Raw genomic sequence first — 14,455 nt, 5'->3', positions numbered from 1 at the left:
ATATCCCATCAAACTTCTCCTATCCATGTACCTGTCTAACTGTTTCTTAAACATTGGAATAGTCCCTGCCTCAACCATCTCCTCTGGCAGCTCGTTCCATACACCCACTACCCTTTGTGCAAAAAATAGCTACACCTCAGATTCCTATTAAATCTTTCCCTCTTCACCTTAAACCTATGTCCTCTAGTCCTCAATTCACCTAATCTGAGCAAGAGACTCTGTGCATCTACTTGATTCATTCCTCTCATGATTTTATACACCCTCATCCTTTTGCACTCCAAGGAATAGAGCCCCAGCCTACTCAACCTCTCCCTATCGCTCAGAGCGATTTTTTGGGGGGAGGGGGGTGGTTGGAGGAGCAGGGCAGCAAGAACTCTGATCCTAACTTCAGATATCTATCCCAGTGACCAAAGTCTTCAAGTAATCATGGGTGCTTGCTTCCATGTCGACTCAGCAGTCTGATGAGCAGTGCCATCAGTGGAATTACTTGAGCACGGTTGCTTTAAGAAGTCCCTCCAATGCGAAAATTTAAGATCATAGCATCATAGAGATCAGGTAACAATATTTTGCTTCAGCGGCAGTCTTTTAGTTTATTATCTCCTGCTGTTGGTTTGTTAATGTCTTTTAATATACACAAGACTATTAGCTGTTCTATAAATAGTGGTTTGTGAAGTCTGTACACTTATCAAAATGACAACTGTCGACAGAGTCATTGAACTAATTTTTCTTTGCAAGCTAGAGGGAGCAGCGTTTGCAGGCGTTGTTTCCAGGGAATGAGTTATTCTCGATGAAATTGTATCACAGTAAAAATCCGCTAATCTGCTTATCTGACTATTTGGAAATCCAAACAATTTGGCTTCTGGCTCACCAGGGTCCTGAGCCCCTTTTGACTATCTGAGGTCATTTTTCCCGCACTCCCTTCCACTCTCCAGGGTCCCAGTTTCCATACTCCCTTCCACTCTCCATGTTCCCAGTTCCCACCCTCCCTTCCACTCCCCTGGGTCCCAGTCCCCGCACTCCCTTCCACTCTCCATGGTCCCAGTTCCCACCCTCCCTTCCACTCCCCTGGGTCCCAGTCCCCGCACTCCCTTACACTCTCCATGGTCCCAGTTCCTGCATTCCCTTCCGCTCTCCAGGGTTCCAGTTCCCACACACTCTTCCACTCTCCAAAGCCCTGGTCCCTGAGCCCCCAGCTCCCAAGCTCCTTTCCACTCTCCAGGACCCTGCACTTGATCCGCCATGATTGAATGGCAGAGTAGACGATGCGCCAAATGACCTAATTCTGCTCCTATTACTTCCTTATGACAATAGACAATAGACAATAGAAAATAGATGCAGGAGAAGGCCATTCGGCCCTTCGAGCCAGCACCGCCATTCAATGTGATCATGGCTGATCATTCTCAATCAGTACCCCGTTCCTGCCTTCTCCCCATACCCCCTGACTCCGCTATCCTTAAGAGCTCTATCTAGCTCTCTCTTGAATGTATTCAGAGAATTGGCCTCCACTGCCCTCTGAGGCAGAGAATTCCACAGATTCACAACTCTCTGACTAAAAAAGTTTTTCCTCATCTCTGTTCTAAATGGCCTTATTCTTAAACTGTGGCCCCTGGTTCTGGACTCCCCCAACATTGGGAACATGTTTCCTGCCTCTAACGTGTCCAACCCCTTAATAATTGTATACGTTTCGATAAGATCCCCTCTCATCCTTCTAAATTCCAGTGTATACAAGCCTAGTCGCTCCAGTCTTTCAACATATGACAGTCCCGCCAGTCCCATGACTTCCATGACTTCCTTCCATCACCGAGGTCCAGTTTACTTGCACTCCCTTTCACTTTCCTGGGGCCTGGTTCCCCCTCTTCTTTAAACCCATTTCTTTCAGCTTCCCACTTTAGACAGACAGGGTGCCGCAGCGGTAAAGTTGCTGCCTTACAGTGCCAGAACCCCGGGTTTGATCCTGACCATGGGTGCTGTCTGTACGGAGTCTGCACGTTGTACCCTGTGACCACGTGGGTTTTTTGCCAGTGCTCCAGTTTCCTCCCACTTTCCAAAGACGTACAGGTTTGTCGGTTAATCGTCTTCAGTAAAAATTGTAAATTGTCCCTTGTGTGTAGGATAGTGCTAAAGTAAGGAGATCACTGGTCGACGCGGACTCGTTAGGCTGAAGGGCCTGTTTCCGCGCTACATCTCTAAACTAAATTAAATTAAACTACTGGGTTCACTGGAAAATGTATTATTCTGCTGGGTAATGTCTTTAACCACTTAAATTAAACGTGCGATGGACTATTATCTTGGATGACAACTTATCATCCAGAAAATCTGCTTGACTGCAACATAAAAGGTCCTGAGTTTGGCAGATTATTGGAGTTACGTTGCACATTGAGTTAGATAGAGCTCCAGGGGCTAGTGGAATCAAGGGATATGGGGAGAAGGCAGGCACCGGGTATTGATTGGGGACGATCAGCCATGATCACAATGAATGGCGGTGCTGGCTCGAAGAGCCGAATGGCCTCCTCCTGCACCTATTTTCTATGTTTCTATCTATGTTTCTATGTTATGGTAGAGAAGAAGGCCTCCCAGCCCATTAGCCAGCTCCGAGGAGAACAAATATAACTATTCAAGTCCACGTTGGGCTTTGGATTTATTCCCGCTCAAATGCTGATCAAATTCATTTTGGTTCTTCTCCCACTTAGCTGCACCAAGGCTTAGTTTCATTCACACTGGCCAGTTCTCCTACCTGCACACCTTTGGGATGTGGAAGGAAACCGGAGCACCCAGCAGGAGAACCAAAATTGCTGGGAGGATGTGCAGACTCCACGTAGGAGCATCTGAGGGTTCCCTGGAGGCAGAAGCAACACAAATTAAAAGTGGCACCATGGCATGCTAAAGCACCAAAACTGGCCATTCGGTCCATCTGGTCTTTGCCAGTATTTATGGTTCACGCATGTTTTCCTTTCCCCAACTCTGAAAGATTGACTTATAAAAATTAGCAAAGGCATGATCTAAAGCCATACCATGTATCTCCGTAGAGGGATCAAGATCAACAGTTTCTAAAAGACCGCATTTACCTCAAGCTGTCTTCGTTTGGTACCTCTGTCTGTCAGCAAGCCTTTAAATAGTCATTTGTGAAACCCATGCATTTATCAATGTGACATCTGTCTGCAGAGGCAGTGAACTGGCTGGCTAGAGAATGGAGCATTCTCCATTCAATGTTGTTATTGCGATAGTGCCTCAAACTAAACACAAGCAGTCCTATATTCAACTACAATAATAAAAAAATTGCACTATTCTTCTTTGATGATTTACTGCATATTACGGTTAAAATGTGCCCCTAAATAGTAATCTGTGTGCAGGTGTGTAAAAGTAGGAAACCAGCTAATTTGGCGCAATGTGCCAAGATGATAAATCATTAAAGAGGATAAAACAAAGCGGTTCAAACAACTTCCCTTTATATTCTTCTGTGTTGAAGATGATTGTATAGGTCTGAGCTTCTGTCTGCTCCCAGTAAACTTTACTGCCCGAATAGTAAGCTCCAAGTGATGGAGTAACTTTGAACATGTGCATAGCAACCTAGATTTAATTCTAACGTCCGCTGCGGAAAAATGCATAAGAAGGCTTCAGCCTTATCTGTAACATTCACCAACAGACGTATGTGGAATCTTGGGGCAGGTGTGAGATCGGGGTGGTGGCGGCATTAAGCTTTGGCGAGACTTAATCACGAGGATGCTTGGAGTTCAGATATACAGCACAAAACCAAGCCCTTTGGCCCACCGCGTTCACGCACACAATCGATCAACCGTTCACACAAGTTCTACGTTGTCCCATTTTCGCATCCATATCCCAAAGGCGTGCAGGTTTAGGGAGTGGGAGAAAACCAGAGCACCTGGAGGAGACCCTTTCATTCAGCCCTCTGCTCATAGCTTTTGTCTGACAATATCTAAAAAAAAAATACATTTGTTAAAATTAATTAAATTATTGGCAGCACAGTGGTGCAGCGGGTACAGCCGCTACCTCCCAGTGCGGAGACCCGGGTTCAATTCGGACCTTGTGCCTTGTGTCTGTGTGGAGTATATACATACCTGTGATCACATGGGTCTCCTCGGGGGTGCTCTGTTCCTGGAATGGGCACAAATTTGCAAATGGATTCTCCAGTTTAAGAGCTGAATTCTAGAGCCTCAGAGCTGAACTCTAGAGATGAGAGGAGAGAGACAACGCTGCTTTTGAATGAATGTGGCACCAAGGAGCCCTGGAAATACTGACGTCCACAGGCGTCAAAGGGAAGGTGCTCCAGGGTCTGAAGTCAAGCCCTGCTCAAAGGAAGAGGATTGTGAAAGCATTATTGGCATATTGTCTATTAGGTCATTCTTGTGATGTACCCTGTCATGTACCCTGCCATATTCATATTTCCTGATGACACAGAAGGCAATCACACAGCCCATCCAATCAATCCCATTCTTGCATGTATTTTCCCTCCAACTGATGCTCTTACAGTTTCCTGCGTATTAAGACCTTACCCCCGTTGCCGATTCTTGCACCTACCATCAACACTAATCACAGTGTACTGTACAGCCGCCAATTAACCCACCAGAAGATCTTTGGGATGCGATAGGAAACCAGAACACTTGGAGGAAACAGGAAAAGCATGAATACTCTGGAAGGACAGCAGCAGACATTAGAATTAAATCTAGGTTACTCTGGACATGTGCAACCTAACTCTATGGTTCGCCTGCACTCCAACCAAACCTGGGCACAAAGAGTGCGCCACAGAAATTTTGAAATAAAGCATCTAGAGTAGGAGGTTTTCCATCAAGTGAGTATTAACACGGAAACACTCTAGGCTGACTTTTCTGTGTCATTTCAGTCAGAATTATTTATTTATCCTTGCAGCAACTGCAGAATTCAATTTAATGTATAAGAAAAAAAACAATTACAGTAAGCTCAGGAAGTCTCGGTCTGTTGTCTTCCATTATTGTCTTAATGTAGTGATTTGTATAATTAATCTTCCATTAGCATCTTAATCTGTTTAAAATAAATTATTTTTTCAAGCCAGTTATCTCGCAGGGATACCAGACCAGATGTGGTCTTCAGGTGAGGTGCACTTTGAAGGTGTAGATAATTGCTCAGTTCATGCAGAGATGAGATTATTTCTAATGTGACATGCAGTGCGCATTTTAAAATGAGATATCCTGAATAATGTATTGACTTCATGGCTAAGTGTGGCTCTCTGCTTGCACTTGGCACGGTCGTTCAGCACTTGCTGCAACTTCCGTTAGTTGTTTGTGGATATTAGCCCGCTGGAGTGAATGGGAAATTCCCAGCACAGCACTTGGGCCTCACACAGTGTCATCAGGTCAGCTAGGTGGAACAGAACTGCCGAGGAAACGTTTGACAGTCGCCCAAGCCCTGCCCTTTCATTTGTTGCTCTCTGAGACTGCCAAAGCTATTAAAAATGAAATAAACAGAATTAAAAAGTGACTCAAAGTGAAAAAAGGATTACTTAAAGGGGGCGGCAGTGGTAGAGTTGCTGCCTTACAGCGCCAAGTGACCCGGGTTCGATCCTGACTACAGGTGTTGTCTGTACGTTCTCCCCGTCACCTGCGTGGGTTTTCTCCGGTTGCCCCAGTTTCCAAAGACGTACAGGTTTGTAGTCTAATTGGCTTGGTAAAACTATAAATTGTCCCTAGTGTGTGTGCGTAGTTTAGTGTGTTTTAGTCCTTGCTTTTTTCAATAGCAGCATCTGTTAATGTTTTGAAAAGACAAGGGGAGAGCTGGTGAGTGTCCCTAGTGTGTAGGATAGAACTAGTGTTGGTCAGCACGGACTCGGTGGGCTGAAGGGCCTGTTTCCACACTGAATATCTAAACTAAATTAAACTAAACTAAAAAATTAAACAAACAGTAAAAGGCAGTGAAGAAGCAGAACCGTGGGAGACTGTTTCATTTTGATTTATATACTGATTGAGAATGATCAGCCATGATCACATTGAATGGCGGTGCTGGCTCGAAGGGCCGAATGGCCTACTCCTGCACCTATTGTCTATTGTCCATTATCTTCTAAAGTTGAGCAGAGAGCTGGTGATCAGCCATTTTGAGAGGAGGGAAGGCATTTTTGGGAAATCGGTGCGAGAGTGGAGAGTGGAGAGGAAGTTATGTTTTGATTGAAAAGAGACTTTGTTTCATGTGAAGATGGGACATTTGAAAAGCAGATGTTTGATTGGCTGAGGAAGAGACACTAAAAGCTAAACTAAACTAAAAGCAGCCAATTAAAGGAAGGAGAGGTTTAGCGGAGCAGCCTATTGGCAGTGGTCGTGTTGAGAGAGAGAGGCTGTGTTGAGGCTTTGCCTGAAGATGCTGTGTTGAGAGGAAGCACAGCACTGAGGTGTTGGCTTAAATCTCTGTGTCAGAGGAAAGTGCACCATTGAGGCCTTGGCTCAAGAGGCTTTGGCGAGACAGCTGAGAAAAGGGTAATAGCAGATTTTCCGTTTTTCTGAGTAATTTTTCCTCGATATTTGGTGTCGTAGAGATGGCAGGTGGGATAGTGGAATGCTCTTCCTACAGGACGTTGGAAGTCTGGGGCATTTCCAGTATCCCTGAGGACTACACCTGAACTAAGTGCCTCGGGTACAGCTCCTTAAGGGCTGTGTTGAGGAACTGGGGCTGCAGCAGGGTGACCTCAGGATTACCCGAAGGGTGTGAAAGCGTCACAGATAAGAATAACAGTGGGTAAGGCCTGAGGTACAAGCTGGAAGCAGATGGATGACCACCAGGGAAGGAGCAGGCAGAACGTGCAGGAATCCTCTGGCACCCTTCCCCTCAACAATAGTTACGCTCCGAAGATAGACAAAAAAAGCTGGAGTAACTCAGCGGAACAGGAAGCATCTCTGGAGAGAAGGAATGGGTGGCGTTTCGGGTCTAAACGTCACCCATTCCTTCTCTCCAGAGATGCTGCCTGTCCCGCTGAGTTACTCCAGCTTTTTTGTGTCTATCTTTGGTTTAAACCAGCATCAGCAGTTCCTTCCTACACTGTTGCTGTTGTGGCAGAGGACCGGTTAGGGGAGAGCATCAACAGCAGCAGTGGTCTGCAATGTGGGGCCCTTATCTACCTAAACCTTTCCTATCCATGTACCTGTCCAAATGTCATTGAAATGGTGTTCTAGTTCCAAATTAATTCTTTGCAGGAGCCTCATAACTAGTCCATGGTGATGAGAAAAAGGTGATAACTATACTGGAGTAGCTCAGTGGGACAGGCAGCATCTCTGGAGAGAGAGAATGGGTGACATTTCAGATTGAGTCTGAGAAGGGTCTCGACCCGAAATGTCACCCATTCCTTCTCTCCAAAGATGCTGCCTGTCCCGCTGAGTTGCTCCAGCGTTTTGTGTCTGTCTTCGATTTAAACCCTCACCTGCAATTCTTTCCTGCTCGGGGTAATAACTATGGTGAGGCACTGTTCACAAGAACACAAGAACACAAGAAAATAGGAGCAGGAGTAGGCCAACCGGCCCCTCGAGCTCGCTCCGCCATTCAATACGATCATGGCTGATCCCACCCTAACCCCCTTCCCACTATCGCCCTTCTTCCCACCCAAAAGAACCGTGTGATCTCCTGGGAGAGGCGAAAAACCGGATAAAAACCCAGGCCACTTTGGGAAAAAAATCCGGGAAATTCCTCTCCGACCCCAAGCTAGGCGATCGAAACTTGTCCAGGAGATTACTCAGGTCTTACTATACACAATATTTAAGGTTGGATTATAATTTACGAATGAAAGGGGCAGAAGAACAATGTGTGGTTCCCCCATTGCCACCCACTTTCTCAAAACATTGGTTTTAATTAACTGCTTTATTGATGCTTCACAAGATTGGTATTGTAACCCCGTTGAATGTCGATTCCAGTTTTATTTTCCCCATCTTGTGTTCCAGAAAGCCACATTCTAGAAGATGTGAATAACTGCATCGTCTCTCTGAGGGGGAGTGACACAGAGACCCTGGACCGTGCAGCCGGAGCAATCCGAGGACGAGCTGCTCGAGTTGCTCACATTGTCAGCTGCGAGATGGAAAACTATGAGCCTGGGATCTACACTGAGAAAGTGATGAAATTAGTCCAGGATTTGGAAGGGTTTGGTAGGTGTCTTTTATTTGATCTGCGAGGAATCACTGGCGTTTCAAGCTAAGAATTGTCTCAATTCACGAGTCTCAGTTCAGTGTAAGAAAATAACTGCAGATGCTGGTGCAAATCGAAGGTATTTATTCACAAAATTGTACAAACTGAAGGTATCACAAAATGCTGGAGTAACTCAGCAGGTCAGGCAGCATCTTGGAGGGAAGGAATGGGTGACGTTTCGGGTCGAGACCCTTCTTCAGCCTGAAGGAATGGGTGACGTTTCGGGTCGAGACCCTTCTTCAGACTGAAACGTCTCGACCCGAAACGTCACCCATTCCTTCTCTCCAAGATGCTGCCTGACCTGCTGAGTTACTCCAGCATTTTGTGATAGTCTCAGTTCATCTCAGTTCAGTTTCAGTTCAGTCCAGTTTGGTTTATTGTTACGTGTACCGAGGTACAGTGAAAGGCTTTTGTTGCCGGCTAACCAGTCAGCAGAAAGACAATGCATGATTGCAATCGACCCATTCACAGTGTGTAGATACATGATAATGGGAATGACGTTTAGTGCAAGGTAAAGCCAGCAAAGTCAGATCAAGGGTAGTCCGAGGGTCACCAATGAGGTAGATAGTAGTTCAGCACTGCTCTCTGGTTGTGGCAGGGTGATTCAGTTGCCTGATAACAGCTGGGAAGAAACTGTCCCTGACTCTGGCAGTGTGCGTTTTCACACTTCTATACCTTTTGCCTGATGGGAGAGGGGAGAAGAGGGAGTGGCCAGGGTGCGACTCGTCTTTGATTATGCTGCTGGCCTTGCTGAGGCAACGCGAGGTATAAATGGAGTCAATACAAGGGAGGTTGGTTTGGTCTATTTCAAAGTCAGAGACTGCCTTTCCTACTTTGCCTCAATCGCACTTCACCTGGAGTGATCTGTATCAGAACAGAGCGATAACCGAATAGGCCAGCAAGCATGCCTGTGTGGACTTGTGCGTACATTCTTCACACACACGTTTGGTTGCAGTTTCTTTAAAGAGTGTCTGAATAGCAACATTTCTGAAATGCTGAACTGAAAATTTTAAACTGACTTCTTGGACTTGGAGCAGTTACTTTCTTGAAATATATCAATGTTGGTACTAAAATTGCAAAGGACTGTCTCATCATCTCTTAATAGCAGCGAGATTATTCAAGGTCACATAATCTGACAGCATGAAACAGGCCCATCTACCAACCAAGTCCACGCTGACCATCAACTCTTGATTAACACTAGTCAGAGGGTGGTGAATCTGTGGAATTCTTTGCCACAGAAGTCTGTGGAGGCCAAGTCAGTGGACATTTTTAAGGCAGAGATAGATATATTCTTGATTAGTACAGGGGCCAGAGGTTATGGGGACAAGGCAGGAGTATGGGGTGAGGCAGGAGACAGATCAGCCATGATTGAATGGCGGTGTAGACTTGATGGGCCGAATGGCCTAATTCTACTCCTATTCCTTATGACCTTATGACTAATCCAACTCCAGCTCGCCACATTCCCATCAATTGTCTCCGGCCCCTTTGCCTTCCCACTTGCCAGCAAACTAAGAACAAGTCACAGAGGCAGCAACTCTACCGCTGCCTGGTGTTTCAGAACTCTGCCTCCCGGGACTCTGGGTGAGTGAGGTCTGCTGCCAAAGACGCACACCATGCCTGTCCAAGGGTGCATCTGCAGTGGTGCACAACCGCATGCTGCATGAGCCGAAGCTGCAAAATACAATGCAACATGCCCAATGTCATGCCCGAGAAATTCCACTGCATGAGGACTTGAGTGATGTAGGAAGGAACTGCAGATGCTGGTTTACACCGAAGATAAACACAAAATGCTGGAGTAATGTGGAATTCTCTGCCTCAGAAGGCAGTGGAGGCCTGTTCGTTGGATGCTTTCAAGAGAGAGCTGGATAGAGCTCTTAAGGATAGCGGAGTGAGGGGGTATGGGGAGAAGGCAGGAACGGGGTACTGATTGAGAGTGATCAGCCATGATCGCATTGAATGGCGGTGCTGGCTCGAAGGGCTGAATGGCCTACTCCTGCACCTATTGTCTATTGTCTATTGTCTATTGTCTATTGTAACTCAACGGGCCAGGCAGCATCTCTGGAGAAAAATGAATAGGTGATCGTTTCGGGCCGAGACCCTTCTTCAATTTGTGTCTGTTTTTCTCGTGCGGTTGGTAACCTGTGATGTTGAAATCTGTATAAAACGTTCATCTGTTTTAATACTAAGGTTAACCTTAGAGGGTGTTTGAGTATATCCATTGTTGTGCATACAAAACCAAGTGCTCTTGCTTTTGTCTGCATCTCCAAGGTCGTCAGATCCTGGCTCACTTCACAGTTTGAGAGGTTGATGTGTTCCACTGAACTGTTAAATGTCAAAATCATCTGTTAGGATTTAACATATTGCAGCCAACAGTCAGCCTTGAAAGGGAAGCTGTAAACAGTTACAGCTCCAGCCGGGAGACTCAACCTATAACTAGACTGTAGAAGATGCCCGCAGACTGAGGCTAAACATGTCTCCGCCTGCAGTCCCAATCTATAGACCCAGTTTTAAATCACTCCGTGGAATTAATCTGCGGACTGAGTCTCCGTTTGTAATTAACCTGTGGACTGAGCGAATAACCGTCCTTAGACTGGGCCTGCAATCTGAGCCAGCCAATAGCGACCAAACTAAGCCTGTAATTAGTTTTCAGACTGAGTTGGCGATCAACTTATAATTAACCGTCTGATCCAGCCCAAATGAGGGCTGCCATCAGAATCAAGAAAGGTTCCCGTACACGTAAAATTATATTTGCTTGGTTGCAAGTGGGACCGTGCTGGCAGCTCAAGGTTCCAGAAGTAATAAAGAAAAAGGTAAAAGAAGTGGGGCAGTTGCATTACTAATCTGGGAGACTGCACAGCACCAGTAAGAGAGGACATACTGGAGTGTTCTTCTGCTGAGGCGATGTGGATAGAGCTTGAAAACAAGAAAGATGCAATCACTCTAATGGGATTATACTGTAGGGGTCCCAAAGCCAACAGGAGATGGAAGAACAGGTATGGAGACAGATTACGGAAAAGTGCTAAAGCAGGATTGTCTAAGTGAGTGACTTTAATTGTCCCAACATTGACTGGGATTTACTCAGTGCAAAGGCGTAGGAGGGGCATAATTTGTCAGGTCTATCCTATGGTTTCCTAAAACAGTATGCGTATAGTCCAACTCGAGGAGAAGCCTTACTTGATCTTGTATTGGGAAATGAGCCTGGCCTGGTGAATGGGGTTACAGTGAAAGGGCATGTTGGAAAGTGATCACAGCTCTGTACTCTTTAAGGAACTGCAGATACTGGTTTGCAAAGAAAAGACACAAAATGCTGGAGCAACTCTGTGAGTTACTGACCTGCTGAGTTACTGACTCCAGCATTTTGTGCCCATAGGTTTTAAGATGGTTATGAATAAGGATACGTTTGGCACTCAATTGGGGAAGATTAGTTTAACTTGGCATGTTCGGGATAGACATTGTGGACTAAAAGGGGAAGTCTTTTAGTACCGAGATGAGAAAACATTTCTTCACACACAGAGTGGTGAGTCTGTGGAATTCTCTGCCGCAGAAGGTAGTTGAGGCCAGTTCATTGGCTATATTTAAGAGGGAGTTAGATGTGGCCCTTATGGCTAAAGGGATCAGGGGGTATGGAGAGAAGGCAGGTACAGGTTACTGAGCTGGATGATCAGCCATGATCATATTGAATGGCGGTGCAGGCTCGAAGGGCCGAATGGCCTACTCCTGCACCTATTTTCTGTGTTTCTATGTTTCTATGTTTCTTGTGCTGTACTGTTCTACATTCAATATTCTATACTTTTTGTTTTGAGAAGCCAGAAGGAAACACATTTGGTAAATTATTTTTGTTTGATGAAAGACTTTTTCCAACAAGCATGGTGGCACAGCAGTACTGCAATACAGTTGCTGCCTTACAGTGCTTACAGCACCATAGACCAGGGTTTGATCCCGACCACGGATGCTGTCTGTACGGAGTTTGTACGTTCATCTCGTGACCGCGTGGGTTTTCTCCGAGATCTTTGGATTTCTCGTATGGATTTGTGGGTTAATTGGCTTGGTATGAGTGTAAATTGTCCCTAGTGTGTGTAGGATAGTGTTGATGTGCAGGGATAGCTGGTCGGTGTGGACTTGGTGGGCTGAAGGGCCTGTTTCCACACTCTGCCTCTAAACTAAAAACTAAGCAGGACAGAAAGGAAATCCGTTTATTACAGCTCCGGAACTCAGTTCCTTATCGTAATTTTTTTTTTTTTTAAATGATAATCACGAGGACTGAGATTTCTAGGGCTTGGTTTGATGCGGAGGTGTTTTTAAGGGTTTTGCACTCTGACATTCCCTCCTTTATTCAATCGCAACACTTTTGTTGACACGTTTATCTGTCAAGCAGTTGAACAAAAGCAAGATGTGACGGGGTGACTGTGGGGAAAAATGAAAGATCCTGCGATCAGCGTAGTGCTGGTAATGAGGTACAGATGCACTGCTTTTCCAAATGGATTTCAAAATACCACTTCTTGGCTTTGACAAAGCTGATTGATGTTTTTGCCTGTGGGAAATTGGATGCTGTAGAGAAAATTAAGCAACTCGTATGTCCTTAAATTGTAGATGGCAATGCACTGCTTCTTTCTTGGTGCAGCAGGTATTTCTTTCTCTTACTTGTTTAATTAGGATAGATTAGGAGATGGTGCAAAATCGGACAACCCATCGTCTTGCTAATGAATGCATCCCCTGACCACAGCACAGGCAAAGTGCTGCCTCAGACCGTCACAGTTCTCTCCCTGGGACAGGAGTGCGGCTGATATTAAGCGGCATTAGCACCATCGCTCCAAGGGTTTGAGCGAGGTCACAGACAGCTATGCCTGCCTGCTTTAAATGAAATCAAGTGAATTTTTATGAGGTGATCAAACTGTGATGCATGGATTCATCCTCTAATTTGGTTCCTGTGCTGTTAATGTAATAAAAAATACTGTGGATACTGAACATTTTTAAATGTAAAGGTGTTGGAGATACTCTGATGTGATCTGTGGGGAGAGAGAAATGCCGATACAGTTTTAAGGTGTTTACCTTTCATTAGATTATAGACATACCGTAGCTTGACACAATGGATATATTGGGTCTCGGCCCAAAACGTCCAGAGATGCTGCCTGACCCGCTGAGTTATTCCAGCCTTTTGTGTCTGTCTTATATTTTAAGCATTTTCTGCTTTTGCTCATATCATAAATGTATTTATTTTTGAGCTATAGACAATAGGTGCAGGAGGAGGCCATTCGGCCCTTCGAACCAGCACCGCCATTCAATGTGATCATGGCTGATCATTCTCAATCAGTACCCCGTTCCTGCCTTCTCCCCATACCCCCTGACTCCGCTATCCTTAAGAGCTCTATCCAGCTCTCTCTTGAATGCATTCAGAGAATTGGCCTGTGATAGGATCCTTCACAGTGTCGCTCCAATATATTTTAAAAAATATTTTCCAAAATTGCACAAACTCTTTGCAAAACTCGGTGTTTTTTTGCAGTATTCGTGACATTTATTTCTCCTGTGCTGTTGCAGCACGAAGGCAGTTTTCGGGGCCTGGTGAGCGTGAAGCACAGACATTGCCCAATGCACTGAGCAGAGCAACTAAGACAAGATGGATGTCTGGAATTTGGTGTCATTTATCCCCGACAGTATACATTTGGAGCTGAACTATATTAAGGTGCATTTTGAGCAAAGACTTGACCGATGGGGTCAGCTTCGCCCGACAGCTCCAAGCTGAGATGTGAATCTGGAGGCAGTAGCATGATAATTAATACGTAAAATTGATGGTAATGAATATTTGGTATGATGTGAATTAATATGCAAAGTTAAGTCTTTTATATGCAAGGTGGGTGTTAATTAATATTCAAGATTAATGTTAATGAGCACCCACGATGAATGCATATTAGTATGAAAGATTAATGCTGATTAATCTGCCAGCTGGGCAGTTTATACATTCAAAGTGTATACAATTGGTGAATTGTGAATAGCACCTGGATGACTCTTCACAGTCAAGTGTTGCTGAATATTTTGTTCTCTCACCGAAGCATTTGATACCAAGAGGCAGTCAAGCAACAGCAGCTAAGCAAGGTAAGGAGCTGTTTATATTAAAGCAGGGTGCAGCCTACTTGAACAAGTTTGCATTCGGTATCCCATATCTTTGTAAGAGCTTATATCTGGAGTCCTTGCCATTCATTTGAATTGAGTCCCATCATTTCATAAACTCGAAGGGCCTGTTTTTGTGCTGTGTCACTAAGCTAGACAAAACAAAACTAAACTAAACTTGACTCAACTAAACGCTTTG

At 45.1% G+C, this 14,455-nt stretch overlaps 1 protein-coding gene across 3 annotated transcripts in view; it reads left to right on the top strand.

Annotated features, from left to right (window-relative positions):
• Positions 1-14,455, top strand: part of LOC144601244 (catenin alpha-3-like) — a 928,496-nt gene that overhangs the window by 740,804 nt on the left and 173,237 nt on the right. For 2 of the 3 annotated variants that reach the window (XM_078413253.1, XM_078413252.1), the window contains exons 11-12: positions 7,911-8,106; positions 12,952-12,967. In XM_078413253.1, coding sequence (XP_078269379.1) covers positions 7,911-8,106; positions 12,952-12,967 — 212 coding nt within the window. Of the gene's footprint in view, positions 1-7,910; positions 8,112-12,951; positions 12,968-14,455 lie in introns of all 3 variants that reach the window. The other variant, XM_078413251.1, reaches the window with a different exon arrangement.

Source organism: Rhinoraja longicauda, chromosome 16, assembly GCF_053455715.1.
Source record: "Rhinoraja longicauda isolate Sanriku21f chromosome 16, sRhiLon1.1, whole genome shotgun sequence".
NCBI lineage: Eukaryota > Metazoa > Chordata > Chondrichthyes > Rajiformes > Arhynchobatidae > Rhinoraja > Rhinoraja longicauda.
This window is presented reverse-complemented; position numbering and strand designations above follow the sequence as displayed.